The sequence below is a fragment of the Fusarium graminearum genome, chromosome 3, assembly GCF_000240135.3.
Source record: "Fusarium graminearum PH-1 chromosome 3, whole genome shotgun sequence".
In the NCBI taxonomy this organism is placed as follows: domain Eukaryota; kingdom Fungi; phylum Ascomycota; class Sordariomycetes; order Hypocreales; family Nectriaceae; genus Fusarium; species Fusarium graminearum.
The window spans coordinates 1,735,182-1,752,554 of NC_026476.1; the positions used below are offsets into that span (position 1 = coordinate 1,735,182).

The following is a 17,373-nucleotide window of genomic DNA, read 5'->3' on the forward strand; positions in this document are numbered from 1 at the left end:
AATCATATGCCAATACGAAATACCACTATCCAATCAGTCCTTTCGCATGCCCGTCGGTCTATCTTGTAGGGAGGATTTGTCTATTCCATAGGCTCAGTGGAGAATGTATTACGTGCACATATCCAAAAAGAAGAAATCACCCATACGTACAACAAAGTCACAAAAGGACATGTTCGATTACCTGAATCCAACGACACTGTTCACCTCACTTAGACAAGAGCTCGTCTCAAGCTCTCCTAAGATGTAGCTAAAGTGTGGGGGAGTTGGCCGGGCCATTTTCCCACCGTGGCACCGTTATGCAGCAACGACTAAGCAAAGCGCCAAAAACATCACTCAGCTCAAAAAGCAGCAGCAACCTCACCACCACCAAGATGTTGCATATGTAATCACGGCGACGGGCTAACCTCCACAACATCTCTACCGCCATAGCTCTGCCGGCTTTCAAATATTCATCGACCCTACACACGCTCGCTCTACTTTCGACCGGCTTCGCCCCGCATCTATGTGAATCGAGCTATCGGGCCCCGATCATGTTGGTACAACCACCGAGCTCTTCTCTAGACATCATCCTCGCCAGGAGCCGAATTCGACGTCGACACCCTTAATGATACCGATCCCTCAGCGCACGCTTCTCGATCCTTACGAATACACTTGAATAGCGATCCTTCCGTTTCGCTCACATTAATTCACTCGGCATCTTCCGTATCGACTTCTATATTCCACAATGCCTGGGCTACCTTGTAAGCGCCCTTCCAGGTCGAACTGGTCCCGAGGCTGACGTATATCATCCAGCGTCCGTCGATCTCGACGAATGCATTTCGCGCTTATACAACAAGGAGTTGCTGGCCGAGTCAGTCATCGAGGCCGTCTGCGCCAAGACGAAAGAGCTTCTTATGCGCGAGTCCAACGTCGTCCACGTTCGCGCGCCCATTACTGTCGTTGGAGATATCCATGGCCAATTCTTCGACCTCATCGAAATTTTTCGCATCGGCGGCTACTGCCCTGACACCAACTATCTGTTCCTTGGTAACCGCTCACGACCTCGAGACGAACAAAGATGGACATTTGCTGACCACGACGGGGCATAACAGGAGACTACGTTGATCGTGGCATGTTCAGTGTCGAAACAATATCGTTGCTTGTATGCTTGAAATTACGATACCCTAATCGCGTGCATCTGATCCGTGGAAACCACGAGTCACGCGGCGTTACGCAGTCATATGGCTTCTACACCGAGTGTTCGCGCAAATATGGCAATGCCAACGTGTGGCACTACTTTACCGATATGTTTGACTTTTTGACTTTGAGCGTTGTGATCAACGATCAAATCTTCTGCGTCCACGGCGGTAAATATAGTTTGAGTCTAATTCAAAAGGGCTATGCTGATACGTTGAATAGGCCTATCGCCCTCTATCCATTCGATCGACCAAATTAAAATTATAGACCGTTTCCGTGAGATTCCTCACGAGGGTCCCATGGCTGATCTTGTCTGGTCTGATCCTGATCCTGAGCGCGATGAATTTTCCCTGTCACCCCGCGGCGCGGGGTACACTTTTGGAGCACAGGTGGTTAAAAAGTTTCTGGCTGTCAACAATATGTCGCACATCCTGCGCGCTCACCAGCTCTGTCAAGAGGGCTTCCAGGTTCTCTACGATGACCGTCTTAGCACTGTTTGGAGTGCGCCAAACTACTGTTATCGCTGCGGAAATATGGCCAGTGTTCTCGAAGTCAGCGACACCGGTGAACGTTTCTTCAACGTTTTTGCAGCTGCTCCGGAAAACGACGTGCACAAGGATCTTCAACCAGGAAACGAAAAGTCTGCCGACGGAAATGCCTTGCCAGACTATTTCTTATAGACGACCAAAATCCCATTTATACATACACACACCGCCCTGGAGTGCTTCACTCGGGCTTAACGATATTCACAGCAATATGATACCATGTCCTCAAAAACAGACATTTACGAATCGGGCCTGAGCAATAGAGTTGCATAGCATAGAACTTGATGTATATAGGCATTTTTATTCTCCTGCAGTATCGAAGCTCTAGATGTAGCCACAGGTACCGTTCTGTCGTTGACAAGCAAGCGATAGGAAACAGAGCAAGGCCTTTCTCCAACCGAATTGGGGTTTCTTTGAGTTTATGTGAAGTTTTGTGTGTGTGTGTGTGTGTGTGTGTGTGTGTGTGTGTGTATGTTCCTCTCCAAATGTTCAGGTATCTCATTATCTCATGACTTGTGATATGTATTTTTGAGTTATGTCGTCGGTCCGTACTATCAAGGCGCCGATATCTACCAGTCCTTGGCAATATCGAAACTCCATTCAAACTCGAGATGCTTCTTCTTATCGTCGTCAACGAAGCTAGAGATGGCGTTGTAGTGGCCACGAGCGAGCATGCCGCTGGGGGCCTCCTCCTCTTGGACTAGAGTTTTGTCAGTACTTGGGTTCTGGCTAGCCGTTCGGGTGCGAAACTTACACTTCTTGATATAAGTGGGCTGCTTGTCGGTGCTGGGAGCGTAGCTGCCAATCATCTCGGAGTCCTTGGAGACGCGGATACCCTTTCGCTTAACAACCTGAACGTAGTGAAGGCCGCTGAGAATCTCGTGCTGAACCTTGAACTTGGCGCTCATGGTGAACTTGGCACCCTCCTTGATGTTGAAGGGCTTGTCCTTGAGGGTGGTCTCGCTTCCAGGGGTAGAGAGATCGATGGTGACGGGAGGACGGCCGGGGGAGTCCATGGTCAAGGAGAGAATGATGCAGACTCGGGGGTCGTTGGGGTCAGAGATGTCGGTACCACCTCCGAGACCAAGGGACTCCTTGTATCGCTGGAGAGACTCATCGCCAGCGTCTGTATGAGATTAGTTAGTATGTAACAAACGCGATAGTCGGACCGGCAAGGCGGTAAGCATGGAAGTGTATGAGATGGGGAAAGCTTCAGTCAACGTTTGCATAGCAGACACCGCCGTCGCAAAGCTAGAGCTTCAGGAGCTCTGCAACCGCAACTCTAGCGTGTAGCTTTGAGCAAAAAGAAGCTTATCAGACCATCCCATGTTATGTTGGCATGGAATGCCATGGCTTGGTGGTATATATTGCGCATATCGCGAAGCTTGAAGGAGAATGCACGTACCCATCTGCTGGTACTCAGCCAGACTCTGCTTGGGCTGAGAGAGCTTGTAGCCCTGAGTCTCCTCGGGCATGGTATCATCGTCGTGGGAAGCCATGGTGGGCGAGCGGGGCGAAGCTGTTGGGTGAAGAAGAGGCGGGGTGAAGGTAGAAGCTGAGGGTGATGCTATCTAGAAGCTACCTAACCAAGCAAATGTTAGGTAAGTAGGCTGGAGTTGAGTAGGAAGAAGGAAGAAAAGGAGGAGAGGAAAAGAAGGAAGCTTACTCGTCGAACCGAGCCAAGGCAAAATAGAGGTGAGGTTGGGTCAGGGCGGGCTTAGAAGTGGAGGGGCTTGATTCCAAGTTAGGGGATTGGATTGTTGCGGTGACGGATGGACAACCCAGGTAATAGATGAGGGGCTTCCCGTTCCCGCAGGGCGGTGTTGCAAGACCAGGCAAGTCTGTTACCGTACTGCTACTGCTATTGCTCTAGCCTTGGCCTGGGCTGGGTCGGGCTGGGTTTGGGTTTGCTACAGTGGGGAACTAGGTCCTTGAGGAGAGGCTTCGATTGGGTCAGGATGAGGAATCGAGGCGGGCGACGTCAATGATCGTTATTTTGTCGATTATCAGATATGGAGATTTTGTGCAGTAGTTGCTATTGGGCGTTCTTCAGGGGTCCAAAGTGAGACGGGAATCTGAGACTTATCTTTGGCTGGTTAATTGTTATGGCGGTTTTGTCGTGTCTTGAATTGTTTGAAATGTGAAAGAGTGGGGATGAATTGGGGTCGTTTTTATACCATTTTAGCAGCATTTATTCACTGAGGAGAAGAGTCGGTGATGGCCCTTGCTGGCTTCGTTACCATCTTAGTATCAGACCAAGAACGTACGGTATGGTGAATGTTGTTTTTGTATGGATTTACTGGTGTCTGATGTGTGACGCCGCATGGCATGATACTCGTTGACACTGTTAATCAACTGCTGTATTCGAATCATTCTCACTCAACATGTTGGATGGACATTGGTTCAATATTCTTAGATGTCCAAGCTCGAGTATGTGAATAGTACCGAGGCGCTTCAACAGGGGTGAGAACAAATAGTTCTAGGGTAACCGTCGCTTTTTAGACAACGTTTCACGGGTTGCGACTTGTAAAGGGCTCGCTTAGGTGACAGCTCAGATACCAATCTTGTGAATATTGGAAGAATACACATATGCGAATATGTTGTCTTTTGTCGAATTCAAAGACTAGCCTGTCAAGAGTTGTCATCTGAACACTTGTGTTAGTAGTGAATAGACACAACCTTCACGCCACGACTCTACGCGTAAACACGGTCGGCAAATCTGAGACCCGGCTAACAACAGATGATAACATGCAACACATATCACAAACTTCCCAGGGAGTTCCTTGTAAGAACCATCCGTTATCTATCAACCATACATATTATTACTGCATACGCGAATCAAGGGTTCAGTGCAAGCCAGGGAGCATCAAGAGTCGCACTGATCGAATGCCAATAGCTCTGATCTGTCCATCGCAGCTCTTGAAGGCTTTCAGCTTTTGGTGGTGTGTCAACTACAAGGCGATTAGCTGAATAGACACGCTACTATGCAACAATACAACACTTGTTGACGCGCAACAATGACATGGTGCGGCGCTATTCGTCAATGTCGCAGTCATGTCTGTGAGTAGCCAATCCGTCGCGAAATGGAGTAAACAAGTGAGATTGTAAGCGTCGCATTCTGTCATTGTCTCTGCTCAGACCACATCTGTCAAGCCCGATCCATGTCATGTCTCTCTCTGTTGCCTGCTGTGCGTCGCTTCAAATCGAATCATGGCGCCGCACCCGCACAATCTGAGATAACAGACAGCCAGCCCGAACCCATGCGCATTTCCCCGCGTTCTGTCAGCCAGCACCACCAGTTGCCTGTTTGTGCGCCGGGCACAGCGAAGGAAATCCAGGGGATCCAGGGACCCAGGGACCCAGGGACCCTAGGAGACTTCCATGAGTGACTTGCTTGTTGGGGGCGCCTAGACTAGGTGTGGTTCACCCTGAAGATCGACGTTGGTTGGTGCAGGACCTGTCGGGCTTGCTTGGATTGCCAGGTTGCTAGGGGCGGCAGAAGAGTTGCTGGCAGACGGGCAACGGGACTCTAGAACAGAGTTTCCCCACGTGCCCTCCTAGCTAACCATAGGAGGAAATGGACTGGAAGATGACACCATGGATCGCAGAAGCGAGGATAGAAGAACAGCGGACAGACTAAACCGGAAACCTCGTAGCTGTCAAAAGTCCTTACTCGTTAATCTAATTAAAAATGCAATCTAATAAGAAAAATCCCAACAAAATCCCGTCGCGAAAAAAAAGAGGAAACGCGTAAAAGGAGGTACGTACTTTAATGCTGGCCAGGGGACTCAGCGGGTAATAGCGCTAAGTCAGGTGCACGGCAAAATGGGGGTAATTTGGTCAGAGATTAACAAGAGACTTGTCGATTCAACTACCAGATCACACAAATCGCAGTACCAATCTATCTCGCAGCTCTCCACTCCTTTTCTTGATGCTAAACCCCTTCAAGAAGAACCCGCCAACAGGGCCACCCTAAAGTCCTCGACGCTATCGATGTAATTTGCGCGACGGCTCTCTCGTCTCAGCTCTCGTCCCTCCTCGAATCTGTCGCGAATCTTTTCACTTTCACCTTCATCTTTACCTTCATCTAACTTCATCGTGTTTTTCTTCTCTCCCTCTATTTACGGTATAGGCACCGTTGAAGTCGCCTACTTTCTTAACAGTTTCTTATCGTCTGAAGCGCCATTGACGTCTTCACACGGCTTACTTACATTGCATGAGATAAGCCCTGCCTTGACACGGTACGTCCACAGTCAATACTGCCACAGCCTGGTACCCCCCCAAATATCGAGCCTGCACCAGAAATCTTCCACGTTGCATCGCGACCAATTTGACTAACACGACTTTTCTACTTCCCACAGGCTATAATTATACCCTAACTCTCTTTGCGCGTTGGGATAAAAGGAGCGTCTCTTCGCCTGTCGCGGTCACGCTTCGATTTTCCTATTCTGAGGTCATCTATATTAGTCGCGGCGCGCACGATCTCCCCCCACGATAATAGACATCATCATCAAGATGGCTGATCGCAAACTACCCGTCCAACACAACACCCTCTTGATAGAGGGTGTTCCAGATCGTAAATACTCCTATTTATCTATATCGCGAGATTGAATGCTTACTATTTTCAGATATCGATCTGATTTCGCGTCGACGCCTTGGTCAAACTAAGCTCACACCTAAGATGTCGGGGAGCAGTGACTCTGACCTCGGAGTGTTCGACTACGCGCATCTTCGCGCTCCTTTGCCCAAGGGCATCGTCTCTGGAATCTTCAAGTCCAGCCCTAACAGCTATTTTCTCATGCGTCGCAGCTATGATGGTTTCGTCTCGGCGACCGGCATGTTCAAGGCCAGCTTCCCCTATGCTGAGGCTTCCGATGAAGATGCAGAGCGAAAGTACATCAAGTCTCTTCCGACTACGAGCCACGAAGAGACCGCCGGTAACGTCTGGATCCCCCCGGAGCAGGCTCTCATCCTTGCCGAGGAGTACAAGATTTCTCCCTGGATTCGCGCGCTACTCGACCCTACCCCTATTAGCACGATAACTCCTGCGGGCTCGCCTGCTAAGAACATCACGGCCCCTCCTAAATTTGACGTTTTCAAGGCGTCGCAACCTATCCTGGCACCTCCCACTCCATCGGTTGCTCCTCGAAGCACACGCGCTCGTCGGTCCGCCAGCCCCACCAAGGTCCCAAGGCGCGCCCCTCCTTCACCTCGAAAGCGTAGCACCCGTGCCAAGGCCGAGACTGTCGAAACTATCACAGAGAAGGCCGGCCTCAACGGCGTCCCGGAGCTTGGGGCCAAGGTCGAGGAAACTAAGCGCGAAGATATTGTGTTGCAGTCCACCGAGTTTGAGCCCGCCATCGTTCTGGAGCCCAGAGAAGAGGACCCCAAGGTCAAGGTTCACATCGAAGAGGATGTTATTACAGATGATGCTGGTGTTGAGACCAAGCGCACAATCACTGAGGTCGAACTTCCTCTTCCTACAGCTGGCGAGCCCCCAACTGCAGAGGAAATTGCCGAGATGATGAACGCAGCCAAGGAGATGGTCCAAAAGAGCAAGGCTCATGAGGCCGAAGATGAGGAGCAAGACGAGACCAACGCTGAAGAGGGCTCTGCTTCTGCAAAGAAGAGCAAGCGCAAGGCTGGAGATATCTCGGTGGGCGATGAAGAGGGCGACAAGACTCCAGAGGAGCAGCCCAGGTCAAAGAAGGTCAAGACCGAGACCCAATTAAGAAAAGAAAAGGTCAAGAACCGGGCATTGCTCGGTCTAGGTGCCACTGTCGCAGTTGGGTAAGCTGATGTTATGTCTGAGAGTGTTGGGACGATTGCTAACATGTTGATAGTGCCATTGTTCCTTGGCTCATGAACTTCCTATAAGTCACGAATTTTCATGTATTCGGAAACTAGGCCATTAGTAGGGGATCTGAATAGTCCCACGATTATCATGGCTGAGATTTATGGGATGGAATGGTTGGATCGGCGCGGCTATTGTTTTTCCCCCCAGGTTGCTCTTCGTTTTCGTCCTTCTGTATTAACGGATCACTACCCCAATACTTACCCCCTATTGTCTGAGTAAGATGTGCAAGACTGCATCTTAATCATTTATCGCTACTTATTATACCACGTCACTTTTACCTTGCCTTTTCCTCTATTAACTTTGCTGCCAAACCCTCCATCCATTGCACATACCCTTTGAATCTAGCATTTGCCAACGCTTGGGAAGTTGGCGGAGGTCAGGATTCGTATCTGACACGTTCTGTTCAGTAAAAACAGGACTTGAGATGGACATGACGAAGGAAGTTCATATTAAAGGACCTCTGCGAGGTTGATGGACTAAAGGTATATCGAACTACCTATGTATCAAGACTTGAAAATAAATACAAAATAAACCTAAAAACAGTTTCGCTTTGTGTTTGATGTCTGGCTGTTGAGATGAAGTAGCCGATGTCTTGAATATGGAAACGGACCTAGGTTGTCTCACTTATCTGCACCCTCTGTATCAACTTAAAGCCCCTAGAAAAAAGAAGTTCTTGCAACTGCTGCCCCAGGTTTTAGCGCTGCTCGCTACTGAAAACCCCCCACCGTTCAGGGGCCTGTCAAGGGTTTCCCCGCATCCTCCTCCGCGTCGAGACAATCTCCAACTCGCAAATCATGTTGTGTCTTGGAAGGATGTAAATGTTTAGTTCACTCGGCGACTCTGGCTAAGTACGGCAATGGCCGGCTGTCATTCGGGTAACCACATTCCCCCACACGTCAACTGTAATCGATGAGACCGTATATCTTTTGTATATGATGAACTTGTGTTCTTATGACCTTTGATTAAATATATTAATTGCATTGATTTGTACTTTGTGTCTCTTGTTCCATCTGAATAGATCCATCTATACCCAATCGATATGAGACCTTCAACGCGCCTTGGAAGCTTGATGCTTCGTCGAGGCTTTGCCAGTTCAGCACGACGACTGGATAATTACGGCTTCATCGGTCTGGGACAGATGGTATGTATACTTTTCAGTCACAACGAGGGTAGATATAATATACTGACATTAACATATCAGGGATATCAAATGGCAAAGAATCTTCAGTCAAAATTGAAACCCTCAGATAAGGTGTCCATCTTTGACATTAATCCTGAATCCATGAAAGGCCTGGAAACAGAAATGAAGGCAGCTTCGTCAGGAGCTCAGGTTGAACTGGCAGCCAGCGCATTCGACGCTTCCAAAGATGCTGTAAGTCTCTCACTCACGATGACTACGTTAGGGTTCGCTGACACTCTCTAGGATACCATCATTACTGTTCTTCCAGAACCCCAGCACGTCAAAGGCGTATACAAATCCATCATCACCTCTTCTCTACCCAAAAAGGATCGAGTTTTTATCGACTGCTCAACCATTGACCCGTCTACATCCCGCCAGGTCGCCAAGACTGTGTCTTCAGCTGGACAAGGCATGTTTGTCGATGCGCCCATGTCTGGAGGTGTCGTAGGCGCTACTGCTGGAACACTCACCTTTATGCTGGGCGCCTCACCATCTCTCGTCCCCCGTCTCGAGCCTGTCCTAATGCTCATGGGCAAGAAAGTGCTACACTGCGGTGAACAAGGCGCCGGTCTATCCGCGAAGCTGGCCAACAACTATCTCCTGGCGCTCAACAATATCGCGACGGCAGAGGCCATGAACCTGGGCATGCAGTGGGGATTGGATCCCAAGAAACTGGCAGGTGTCATTAATGTCAGCACAGGGCGATGCTGGCCCAGCGAGGTTAACAATCCCGTGGCGGGTGTTGTCGAGACGGCACCAGCCAACAGAGATTATCGAGGTGGGTTCGGCATCTCGTTGATGAAGAAGGATCTCAGACTGGCTATGGTAGCGGCCGAGGAGGCGGGCGCGAGGATGGAATTGGCCAAAACGGCGTTTGCTGTTTATAAGGCTGCTGAGAAGGAGGAGAAGTGTCAAGGAAGGGACTTTTCGGTCGTGTATAGGTATTTAGGTGGTAAGGAGGAGCAGAGCTAGGGTTAGAAGTAAAGTCGAGATTATCTAGAATTGTCAAATTGGATCAGTTATAGAGACAAGCCTTAATATGTGATAGACCGCCAAATCATCATAAAGACAAGCTTTGTTTGGTTCCATGCCAAGTATAAAAATGGAAACGATGGTTGCAAGATTTGGGTACCACTGCATGTATCATTCAACATGTGAAACCCTGTATCATTGGCCAATCATGCCCTACAGCAATCTCAGAAGCAACACCGGATCGGCCATCTATAAAGCCTCCGAAGTCCCGTCCCTACCACACAGAAATTTGTCACAAACGGACAAGTTGACCCGACTGCTACGGTTTTCAGCTGTCCATGTATTCTTGTTTATCAATGAACCAGGGGTCGGCCGCTAAAAAACTGCAATGATGACTCGGGACTTCGGATCGAGGTAACGAAACGGGTATGTATTTGCAAGCGAAGTGGTACTCTTATTGGCCTGCGACTAGAAACCGAGCAACGCGAGGAATGCGAGGAAACGCGAGAAATAAGCATTCAACGTTTGACCAAGATAAGCGATCTACGCCCGGGAATTATGCCAGCCGGGATCTTGGCGTCTGTATTCTTGGTGGCTAGCTCAGTGTTGAATTTAACCTACGAATTTGCCAGTTTTCTTTTCGCCTTCTTTGTTCAGTATCTGCAAAAAAAAAAAAATCGCATTGTGTAACGTACATGATTCATATATGGGAATCATTCTACCGCCCGGAATTCCGATGTGTTGGTCCCCAAAAATCGGACTGGTCAGGTTACAGTCGAGTCAGCTCTGCATGGGATGGATGAAATGAATAGGATGGAGGGTATCTGCACCCTTCTCTGCATCCCACTTCCTCTCTTTCATTTATCCTTCTTTCATCATCTCCATTTATTCCCCTGTTGCCGGGTCTAACTTGTTAACGCCTACTGCTATTAAACACGGCTCCTCATCTCGTACAAGCGGGTCAATCTTTTGAAACGAGTTCATACATTAGTTCGTCATACATAGACAACAAATATTGCATTACCTTTTCCTCTTTTCATTTATTTATTTGCTTTTTTCTTTCAGACATTCAAGGTCGATTGTATTAATAAACTGCCACCATGTACGAACTATACGCCCGTCGCCCGGCGACGTTCGACCAATGCAAAGACATCACCGATCTCTGCCCTGTTGAAGCAACAGTTCTGGGCTATGTTCCTAACAAAGGCTCCAGCTATTTCTTCACCATCTGCTTCGCCGTTCTATTCCTCTCTGCCGTGGGAATAGGCATTTGGAAGCGAACATGGACGTACGCTGCGACCCTGGGAGCAGGTTTACTGCTTGAGACTGTCGGTATGTTTTGCCAAGCTCATGTGCAATCCCAACTCATCGGGCAAATATGAGAAAATAGTTACATATGCAGATGCTAACATAACCAAGGCTACATTGGTCGTCTCCAAATGAACCCCAATCCTTGGAAGTCATCGGCCTTCCAGACTCAGATCTGCTGCATCATCATCGCCCCGACCTTCATCTGCGCCGCCATCTACCTCACACTCAAGCACGTCGCCTTGGCTCTCAACCCGGCTCTCTCACGGTTCCACCCTCGCTGGTACCCGAGAGTTTTTCTCCCCGCCGACTTGTCATGTCTCATCATCCAGGCCATCGGTGGTGGCATCGCAGCAGCAGCCAAGCGCGACCAGCCCGACCTAGCTACCAACGGTAACAGGACCATCATCGCCGGTGTTGTTCTCCAAGTCGTTGTCCTGCTCGCGTTTGGTACCATGGGAATCGACTACTACCTTCGCGTGAAGAAGTACATGCACGGCTCCGACGTTGCCCCTGAGTCACTGCGCGTCTGGCGCGATAAGAAATTCCGGCTGTTTGGCTTCGCTGTAACGGTCGCTTACTTTGCCATTCTTACACGTTGCATCTACCGGTTAGTCCCCTCCTTTTTTTTAAAAAAAAACTCCGGTGTTCCGGTATTCCCATGTTTCTGACATCAGCTGACGCGAGAAAATACAGAATTGCAGAGATGGCTGGTGGTTGGGGTAACCACATCATGCAGGATGAGCCTAGCTTCCTTGTGCTTGATAGCACTCTTGTTCTTGTGACAGGCTTCTGTTTGACTGCTCTCCACCCTGGTATCTTCTTCCCCCAGATGGCGGCTAATATGCGACGAAGCAAGACCACCGAGGGTGAGACACCTGCTGAGTCTTCTAATGAGGAGAGAAAGGTTGAACACTCTCGCAATGCTTAAAAGTTTATGGTTGAGATGTATCGCATTAGGAAATTGATACAGCCTATTCAATATGGGTTTGTTTGGAACAGGGCGCAGGGTGTTTGTCGCTTGGAATGACACTAGAAGGATCTGTAAGACTCGGATGAGTTCAGCTGTTTATAAACGTCTTTTTATAATGCTTTCTATTGATATTAGGACTTTACCAGTCTATCGGCCTCCCCATCATCGTCACTGTCTGTTTCCTCGTCTTCTTCCTCCTCATCGTCGTCGTCATCATCATCATCCTCATCGTCCTCCTCTTCTGATGATTCTTCTTCTGTCTCTTCTGATGACTCCTCACTTTCCTTCTCTTCTCCGAGCCAATCGTCCAACGTCTTTGTACCCACCGCTTCGCCTGTACCGTTGGCCTTTGTGGGCATGGCTGTCTTTGCAGCCTCATCCAGTCTGTCACTAGCAGGAAGTGTGCTTCTTTCGACATCGTACCTAGAACTTTGGCCGCCTTCAGGCTCTCGAAGTCGACGGTCAGGCTGCTGCCCTTCCTCGACCCAGTCTGGTAAGGGTTCATATCCCCTGAGACCATGAATACCACCGCCACCCGCAAGTACCAGTGTGGAAGAGCCCAGTAAGAATCCCTTTCGAGATTCAGATGGACTTGGAGCCTGGGGGGCAGGTTTCTCAGCAAGCAACATCAAAGTAGCCAGCTGAGGCACCGCAAGAAGCGACCGATACATCCTCGCACGATCACGAAGGTCGAATGACGTATCGTATCTGACAAGGAGAAGGGCATACTCCCATAGTCTCACAATAGGATGAGTGTCTGTCTCCATGGGTGGATCTTCCTCTGCATCCTGCTCCTTTTCCGCTTCGCTCTTGCGATTGATGTGATGAAGGTACACCTTGGCAGCCAAGAGCAGAATCTGTTGCTTGGCAACTGGTGATTCGTTTGTGAACTCTTTGAGAAGGATTCGAAGAACATCCGGCGCGATGTTGTCCTCTCCATGGAGGCCTGAGAATTCACCCACCAGCCAAATAATCGTTGCGCGCGCCTGGGGATCTGTTGCTGAGTCGAGATTCTTCGCTAGCCGTACGACGGTTCCAACATGTCCCTGAACATCCTGTTGTATCAGGTGACGGATTACAGTCAATGACTCGGCAGCAAGGGTACCATCTAGACTTGTGATTTGGCCCAATAGTAGCTTCAAGCATCGAGGAGCTGTAGTAGTGTCGGTCTGGGCGCAGCGGCCAATGGCACGCACCGCCTCACGAACCAATGCTTTGTTTGTTCCTTGAGAGAAGTGTTCTAATTCCTTTAGAATAAGACTCTTGACATGCGAAGGACTGTGGGGGAAGATGATGGTCAAGATCTCCAACTTTAATTCCCATATAGGGGCAGTGTCAGTGGCCCGAACAAGGAAGTGGCTAGCATATTTAACAAAGTCTGCGGGTCGAATAAGACACACAGAAACAATATTAAAGAGAGCAGTCTGCTGTATGTCCTGTGCTCCACGTAGCAAAGCAATCAATGGGCCGATAGCCTGCTTTACATATTCCGGTGTGCCAATGTCAACGTAGCATCTAGTAACAGCGACAACAACACCAGCGTTTCGGCTTTGTAGAAGAGGTCTGATTCCATTCAGTAGCAATGCGAGGTCTGGATCCAGAACTGAAGAAGAACCTTGACCTCGATTGCCCTGTCGTGATTCACCGTAAAAGTCGTCTACTTTCTGTTCCTGGACGGTTTCGGTAGGTTCGTCCGGTGACTTTGACTTTCGTGGGAAGCACTTTCGTGCATAATACGTCATGAGCCGCAGTGTCGCCAGTTGGCTCCATTCGTCCATGTCCACCACTTGCTTTATCAGCGCGCGATAATGTTTATGTATAAGATCTATTTGGTCAGGGCAAATCTCCAGGAAAGCTGACACGGCAGCTCCAGCGACGTAATATTGCTTGTCGCCCAACAAAGTCGACAGGTTTTCGATTAGCTGCGGTGCTTGACTCGGGTCTAATCGATGGCACTTTGGGATCGCAAGGGCAGCGGCTTTCCGCACGTAGGGGCTCATATCGGCAACACCCTTCTTGATGGCAAGAGATACGATCTGGCTGATGACGGGGACTCGGATTCCCGACATGGTCTTGAGGGCAAGAGCTCGGACTTGAGGGTTCTGGTCGGATAGGGATTTCTGAATAGTGTTGATGGACAGTAGGGCGAGGTCGGGTTCCTGTTCGGCATGGTGTATGAGGTAAATGTAGACAAGCTTCTTGATCTCTATATTCGGGGATGCAACGTTCTTGACAACGGATGAGAAGAATGGCAAGGTCTTGTGGTTGCGGTACATCATCTGCCTCGTCACTGTTAATTAGTGCCAAGCTCCATGGCCAAGGAAGACAGCAACACCACGCACCGCGATAACACGCCGTAAACCGTCGAGAACCTCACGCTCGTTTCGACTATCCAGTAACTTTTTCATCTGGTTCCTATCCAGAGGCTTTGAGCTCGTGCGCGCACCGCGCGTCGCCTGGGCTGCATCGAGGGTGAGCTCCCTCGCTAGGGAATCAGTTAGTTCAGTACCAAGTAGAGCGGTCAGCGTAAAGACATACCAGTCTCCATGAGAGCCGAGATGCGTGCTATTGACTCCATTGCGCGAGTGAGCTCTGAGCTTACACCGCGTGGGGAGGAGAGGGAGGTATTTTCGGAATTGGGTGTAGGTAAGTGTTTGAGATGACGTTCTGCAGGCGGTGGTTGTCGCGGATTAGGTACGGAGTGGAGGGGCGTGACAGTTAGTGGGGGATCTCAACAACTACCCACCTACCTCTATAGCAACTTCATATCGACATTTCTTGAGTAGTCCAAAGTTTAGACATCATAATGAACGGTCTGGGCAATATAGCCTTTGAAACTCAGAAACTTGTCTGAGTTTACCTAAGTTACGCAAGAATGTCTACCAGGCTGGCACAACTCAAACCTTTCTCCTTCCTTGAATGAAGCTACCCTGTATTTTTACAGCAAATCAATCATGACATCGCAACCCGTCGTCCTCGCACCAGCAACTCCTTCAGAGCTTCTAGCATACATCACATCCTACCACAGATATCCTACAACACTGATAATCGGCTCCTCTAAAGCCGAGTTTCACACAGCACTCGTTGAAGATGTCACACATCATCTCACTCTCCAAGACAAACAACTTCAACAAGACGATCCAGAGAACTCAGCAACAGAACAATCTCATGTTCTTCTAAAGGCAACGCTATATCAAATCGCTATTTCTCGCCATATAAGAATTCTATTTGCGCCAACTGTCACACATCTACGGGCCTATCTTTCCGTCTTCACGCCTAAAAACTCCTTAATCCCGGCACCGCCAAACTACACCCTTGACTCTAGCACACCTCTTCTTCTGATCTATGGTCTCCTAGCTCTCCACAGAGATGCAAGCGAATGGTCTGCGCAAGGAATTGGAAACTCTGCTGCGCTGCTGGTCGATGCCGCGTCACGGAATCGGTTTAAAGCAGCTGTTGCTGAGCCAAAAGGTGTAGGTGGACACGAGGATCTAGAACAGCTTCAAGGAGAAATGATACCCTTATTAAATGGAACTGCGAAAAGGGATGATGGAACATGGACTGGGCGGACTGTTAGCATCAAACAAGTTTTGAATCGATGGTTCAAGTTCGAGGTTCAGGAGCAATAAAACTGATATATCCCAACATTTCAATAATAAGAAGCTATGTTAAATCCTTTGAATCATAACATGTACTGTGTGCTTCATTATCCTAATCCGTCATTGAAACATTGCAGCTTTGTTATGCTCGAAATAAACGTAAACATCAGTGTTAACATTAACATATCATCATTACACTCTCCCAACGCCATCCCGTGGTATCTATTTCCAAGTATCGCCGCTGACCGTAAACTAAAGCACGAGAAAAGAAGAAAGCAAGTATCGCACGAGAAGAGCTAAGCAATAGCCTGCTCCATCTCAGCAATGTACAGCTTGATGTGTGCCTCCATCTTGCGATACTCTTCGTGGGCACTGTGAACCTCGTTCTCAATATTCTCCTTCAAGTCAAGCATCTATGCACATGTTAGCAAACTGTAACCTCGAAATAAAATGAGCTGCCATAGCTTACCTTTTTCTCAGTCTGCTCGATCCTGACACGTCGAACCTCCATCTCCTTGCCCTTTTCTGTGTGCTCCTCGGTAAGTTGCCTGTGAATCGCCCGGAGTTCATGCATCTTCTCCTTGGCCTCATGAGCTTTGTGATTGCTCTGTTCCCGGAGCTTTTCTGTGCGCTCCATCCACTTGGACAATTGGCGTTTCAGCATAGTCTCTGTGCGCTCAACTTCACGGGCATTGTTACTGCGCTCTGAAAGAGCATCACGCTGCTTTGCATTCCGTGCCAACTCCTCTTCCTCTTTTGCCAATTCCGAGGCGATCTCGTCAAGGATCTTGATGCATGAAGCAACGTCTGTTGAGACGACCGAGAAAGAATCCGTTGATGTCTGAAGAGCTCGTGCTCTTCGATCCAGGGCGTCGATGTGCGACTTGTCGTTGTTGAGAATGTCGCGCAACTCGGCCAAGTTCTCCTGAAGATCGGAGGCGCTCTGGAGCACATAAGGTCGCAGTTTTGTGCTTTCTTGTTTCAAAGTCACCTTTTCATGTGTCTTTTGCTCCAATGCAGTAGTGAGCTCGCCTTTCTTTTGCTTGGCCTCTTCAAGTCGCGCAGCTACCCTTTCTTGATTCCTTCGAAGCTCAAGGAGTCTCTTCTTGAGCTCTTCGTTTCTCATTGTCTTTTGCTGGACCTGAGCTTCCATCGCCTTGCGGTTACGCTTCATGTCCTCCAGTCGGCCCTCATTTTCCTGGTTTTCTCCATATAGCGTCTCGATGCGGGTCTTTGTCGACTCGGCCTTGTTGTAGTGTTGGTCGATAACAGCCGTCTGGGACTCGCGGAACCGGACAAAGTTGATCAGGTAGCTGAAGATCTTGACAAGGCGATCGTATGTTGGTTTGTATAAATCGTTAAAGCTAAAATCGGTGATACCGCACTCGAATAACAACCTCCGCAGCGACACATAGAAGCCCATCAGGTTGCGAGTGTCGGAAGGAATAATATCTGCGTACTCTCCGGCGATATCCTCAGCAGCGGCACGCATGGCCGGCTCGACAGTCTCGCGTGTCGCATTGAGGAGAAGCTCGGCGAACCATTCGAATATTTGCTGAACATGGGCGGCATTTGGTTTCTGGAGATCTGCGACGGTAAAGGTGATGCCGATGTCGGTAATACAGCCTACGATCTCACGGTCAGGGAGGCGCATAAAAGCATCGGCCTCTTCCTCCTTCTTTCGAGTGCGTGAGTTCTGCTGCGAGGTCGGAATAATACTCATTCGCGGATTGTATGCCATGATTGCTGTTGTCTTTGGCTAT

At 49.1% G+C, this 17,373-nt stretch overlaps 8 protein-coding genes across 8 annotated transcripts; 5 read left to right on the plus strand and 3 right to left on the minus strand.

Moving 5' to 3' along the window:
• Positions 1-724: 724 nt before the first annotated feature.
• Positions 725-1,856, plus strand: FGSG_05281 (serine/threonine-protein phosphatase PP2A catalytic subunit; the record flags this gene model as incomplete). The annotated part of the gene is made up of 4 exons (XM_011325490.1): positions 725-740; positions 793-1,026; positions 1,092-1,346; positions 1,399-1,856. The coding sequence occupies 4 exons, from the start codon at positions 725-727 to the stop codon at positions 1,854-1,856; spliced, it is 963 nt and encodes a 320-aa protein (XP_011323792.1).
• Positions 1,857-1,967: 111 nt separating this feature from the next.
• On the minus strand, positions 1,968-3,429 carry FGSG_05282 (uncharacterized protein). Its single transcript, XM_011325491.1, has 3 exons — positions 3,127-3,429; positions 2,476-2,847; positions 1,968-2,421 (listed from the first exon to the last, which is right to left on the minus strand). The coding sequence occupies exons 1-3, from the start codon at positions 3,218-3,220 to the stop codon at positions 2,291-2,293; spliced, it is 597 nt and encodes a 198-aa protein (XP_011323793.1). The 5' UTR covers positions 3,221-3,429; the 3' UTR covers positions 1,968-2,290.
• A 2,329-nt stretch (positions 3,430-5,758) lies between these two features.
• Positions 5,759-7,598, plus strand: FGSG_05283 (uncharacterized protein; the record flags this gene model as incomplete). The annotated part of the gene is made up of 4 exons (XM_011325492.1): positions 5,759-5,962; positions 6,083-6,297; positions 6,350-7,511; positions 7,565-7,598. Exons 2-4 carry the CDS (start codon positions 6,237-6,239, stop codon positions 7,596-7,598), a joined length of 1,257 nt encoding a protein of 418 aa, XP_011323794.1. The 5' UTR covers positions 5,759-5,962; positions 6,083-6,236.
• Positions 7,599-8,617: 1,019 nt separating this feature from the next.
• FGSG_05284 (uncharacterized protein) lies at positions 8,618-9,730 on the plus strand (the record flags this gene model as incomplete). The annotated part of the gene is made up of 3 exons (XM_011325493.1): positions 8,618-8,719; positions 8,780-8,950; positions 9,002-9,730. The coding sequence occupies 3 exons, from the start codon at positions 8,618-8,620 to the stop codon at positions 9,728-9,730; spliced, it is 1,002 nt and encodes a 333-aa protein (XP_011323795.1).
• A 911-nt stretch (positions 9,731-10,641) lies between these two features.
• On the plus strand, positions 10,642-12,076 carry FGSG_05285 (uncharacterized protein). Its single transcript, XM_011325494.1, has 3 exons — positions 10,642-11,062; positions 11,150-11,648; positions 11,735-12,076. The coding sequence occupies exons 1-3, from the start codon at positions 10,831-10,833 to the stop codon at positions 11,967-11,969; spliced, it is 966 nt and encodes a 321-aa protein (XP_011323796.1). The 5' UTR covers positions 10,642-10,830; the 3' UTR covers positions 11,970-12,076.
• Positions 12,077-12,104: 28 nt separating this feature from the next.
• FGSG_05286 (uncharacterized protein) lies at positions 12,105-14,589 on the minus strand (the record flags this gene model as incomplete). Its single annotated transcript, XM_011325495.1, has 3 exons — positions 12,105-14,290; positions 14,354-14,496; positions 14,550-14,589. 3 exons carry the CDS (start codon positions 14,587-14,589, stop codon positions 12,143-12,145), a joined length of 2,331 nt encoding a protein of 776 aa, XP_011323797.1. The 3' UTR covers positions 12,105-12,142.
• Positions 14,590-14,965: 376 nt separating this feature from the next.
• On the plus strand, positions 14,966-15,640 carry FGSG_05287 (uncharacterized protein; the record flags this gene model as incomplete). The annotated part of the gene is made up of 1 exon (XM_011325496.1): positions 14,966-15,640. One exon carries the CDS (start codon positions 14,966-14,968, stop codon positions 15,638-15,640), a length of 675 nt encoding a protein of 224 aa, XP_011323798.1.
• Positions 15,641-15,906: 266 nt separating this feature from the next.
• FGSG_05288 (uncharacterized protein) lies at positions 15,907-17,351 on the minus strand (the record flags this gene model as incomplete). The annotated part of the gene is made up of 2 exons (XM_011325497.1): positions 15,907-16,023; positions 16,080-17,351. 2 exons carry the CDS (start codon positions 17,349-17,351, stop codon positions 15,907-15,909), a joined length of 1,389 nt encoding a protein of 462 aa, XP_011323799.1.
• Positions 17,352-17,373: the final 22 nt, after the last annotated feature.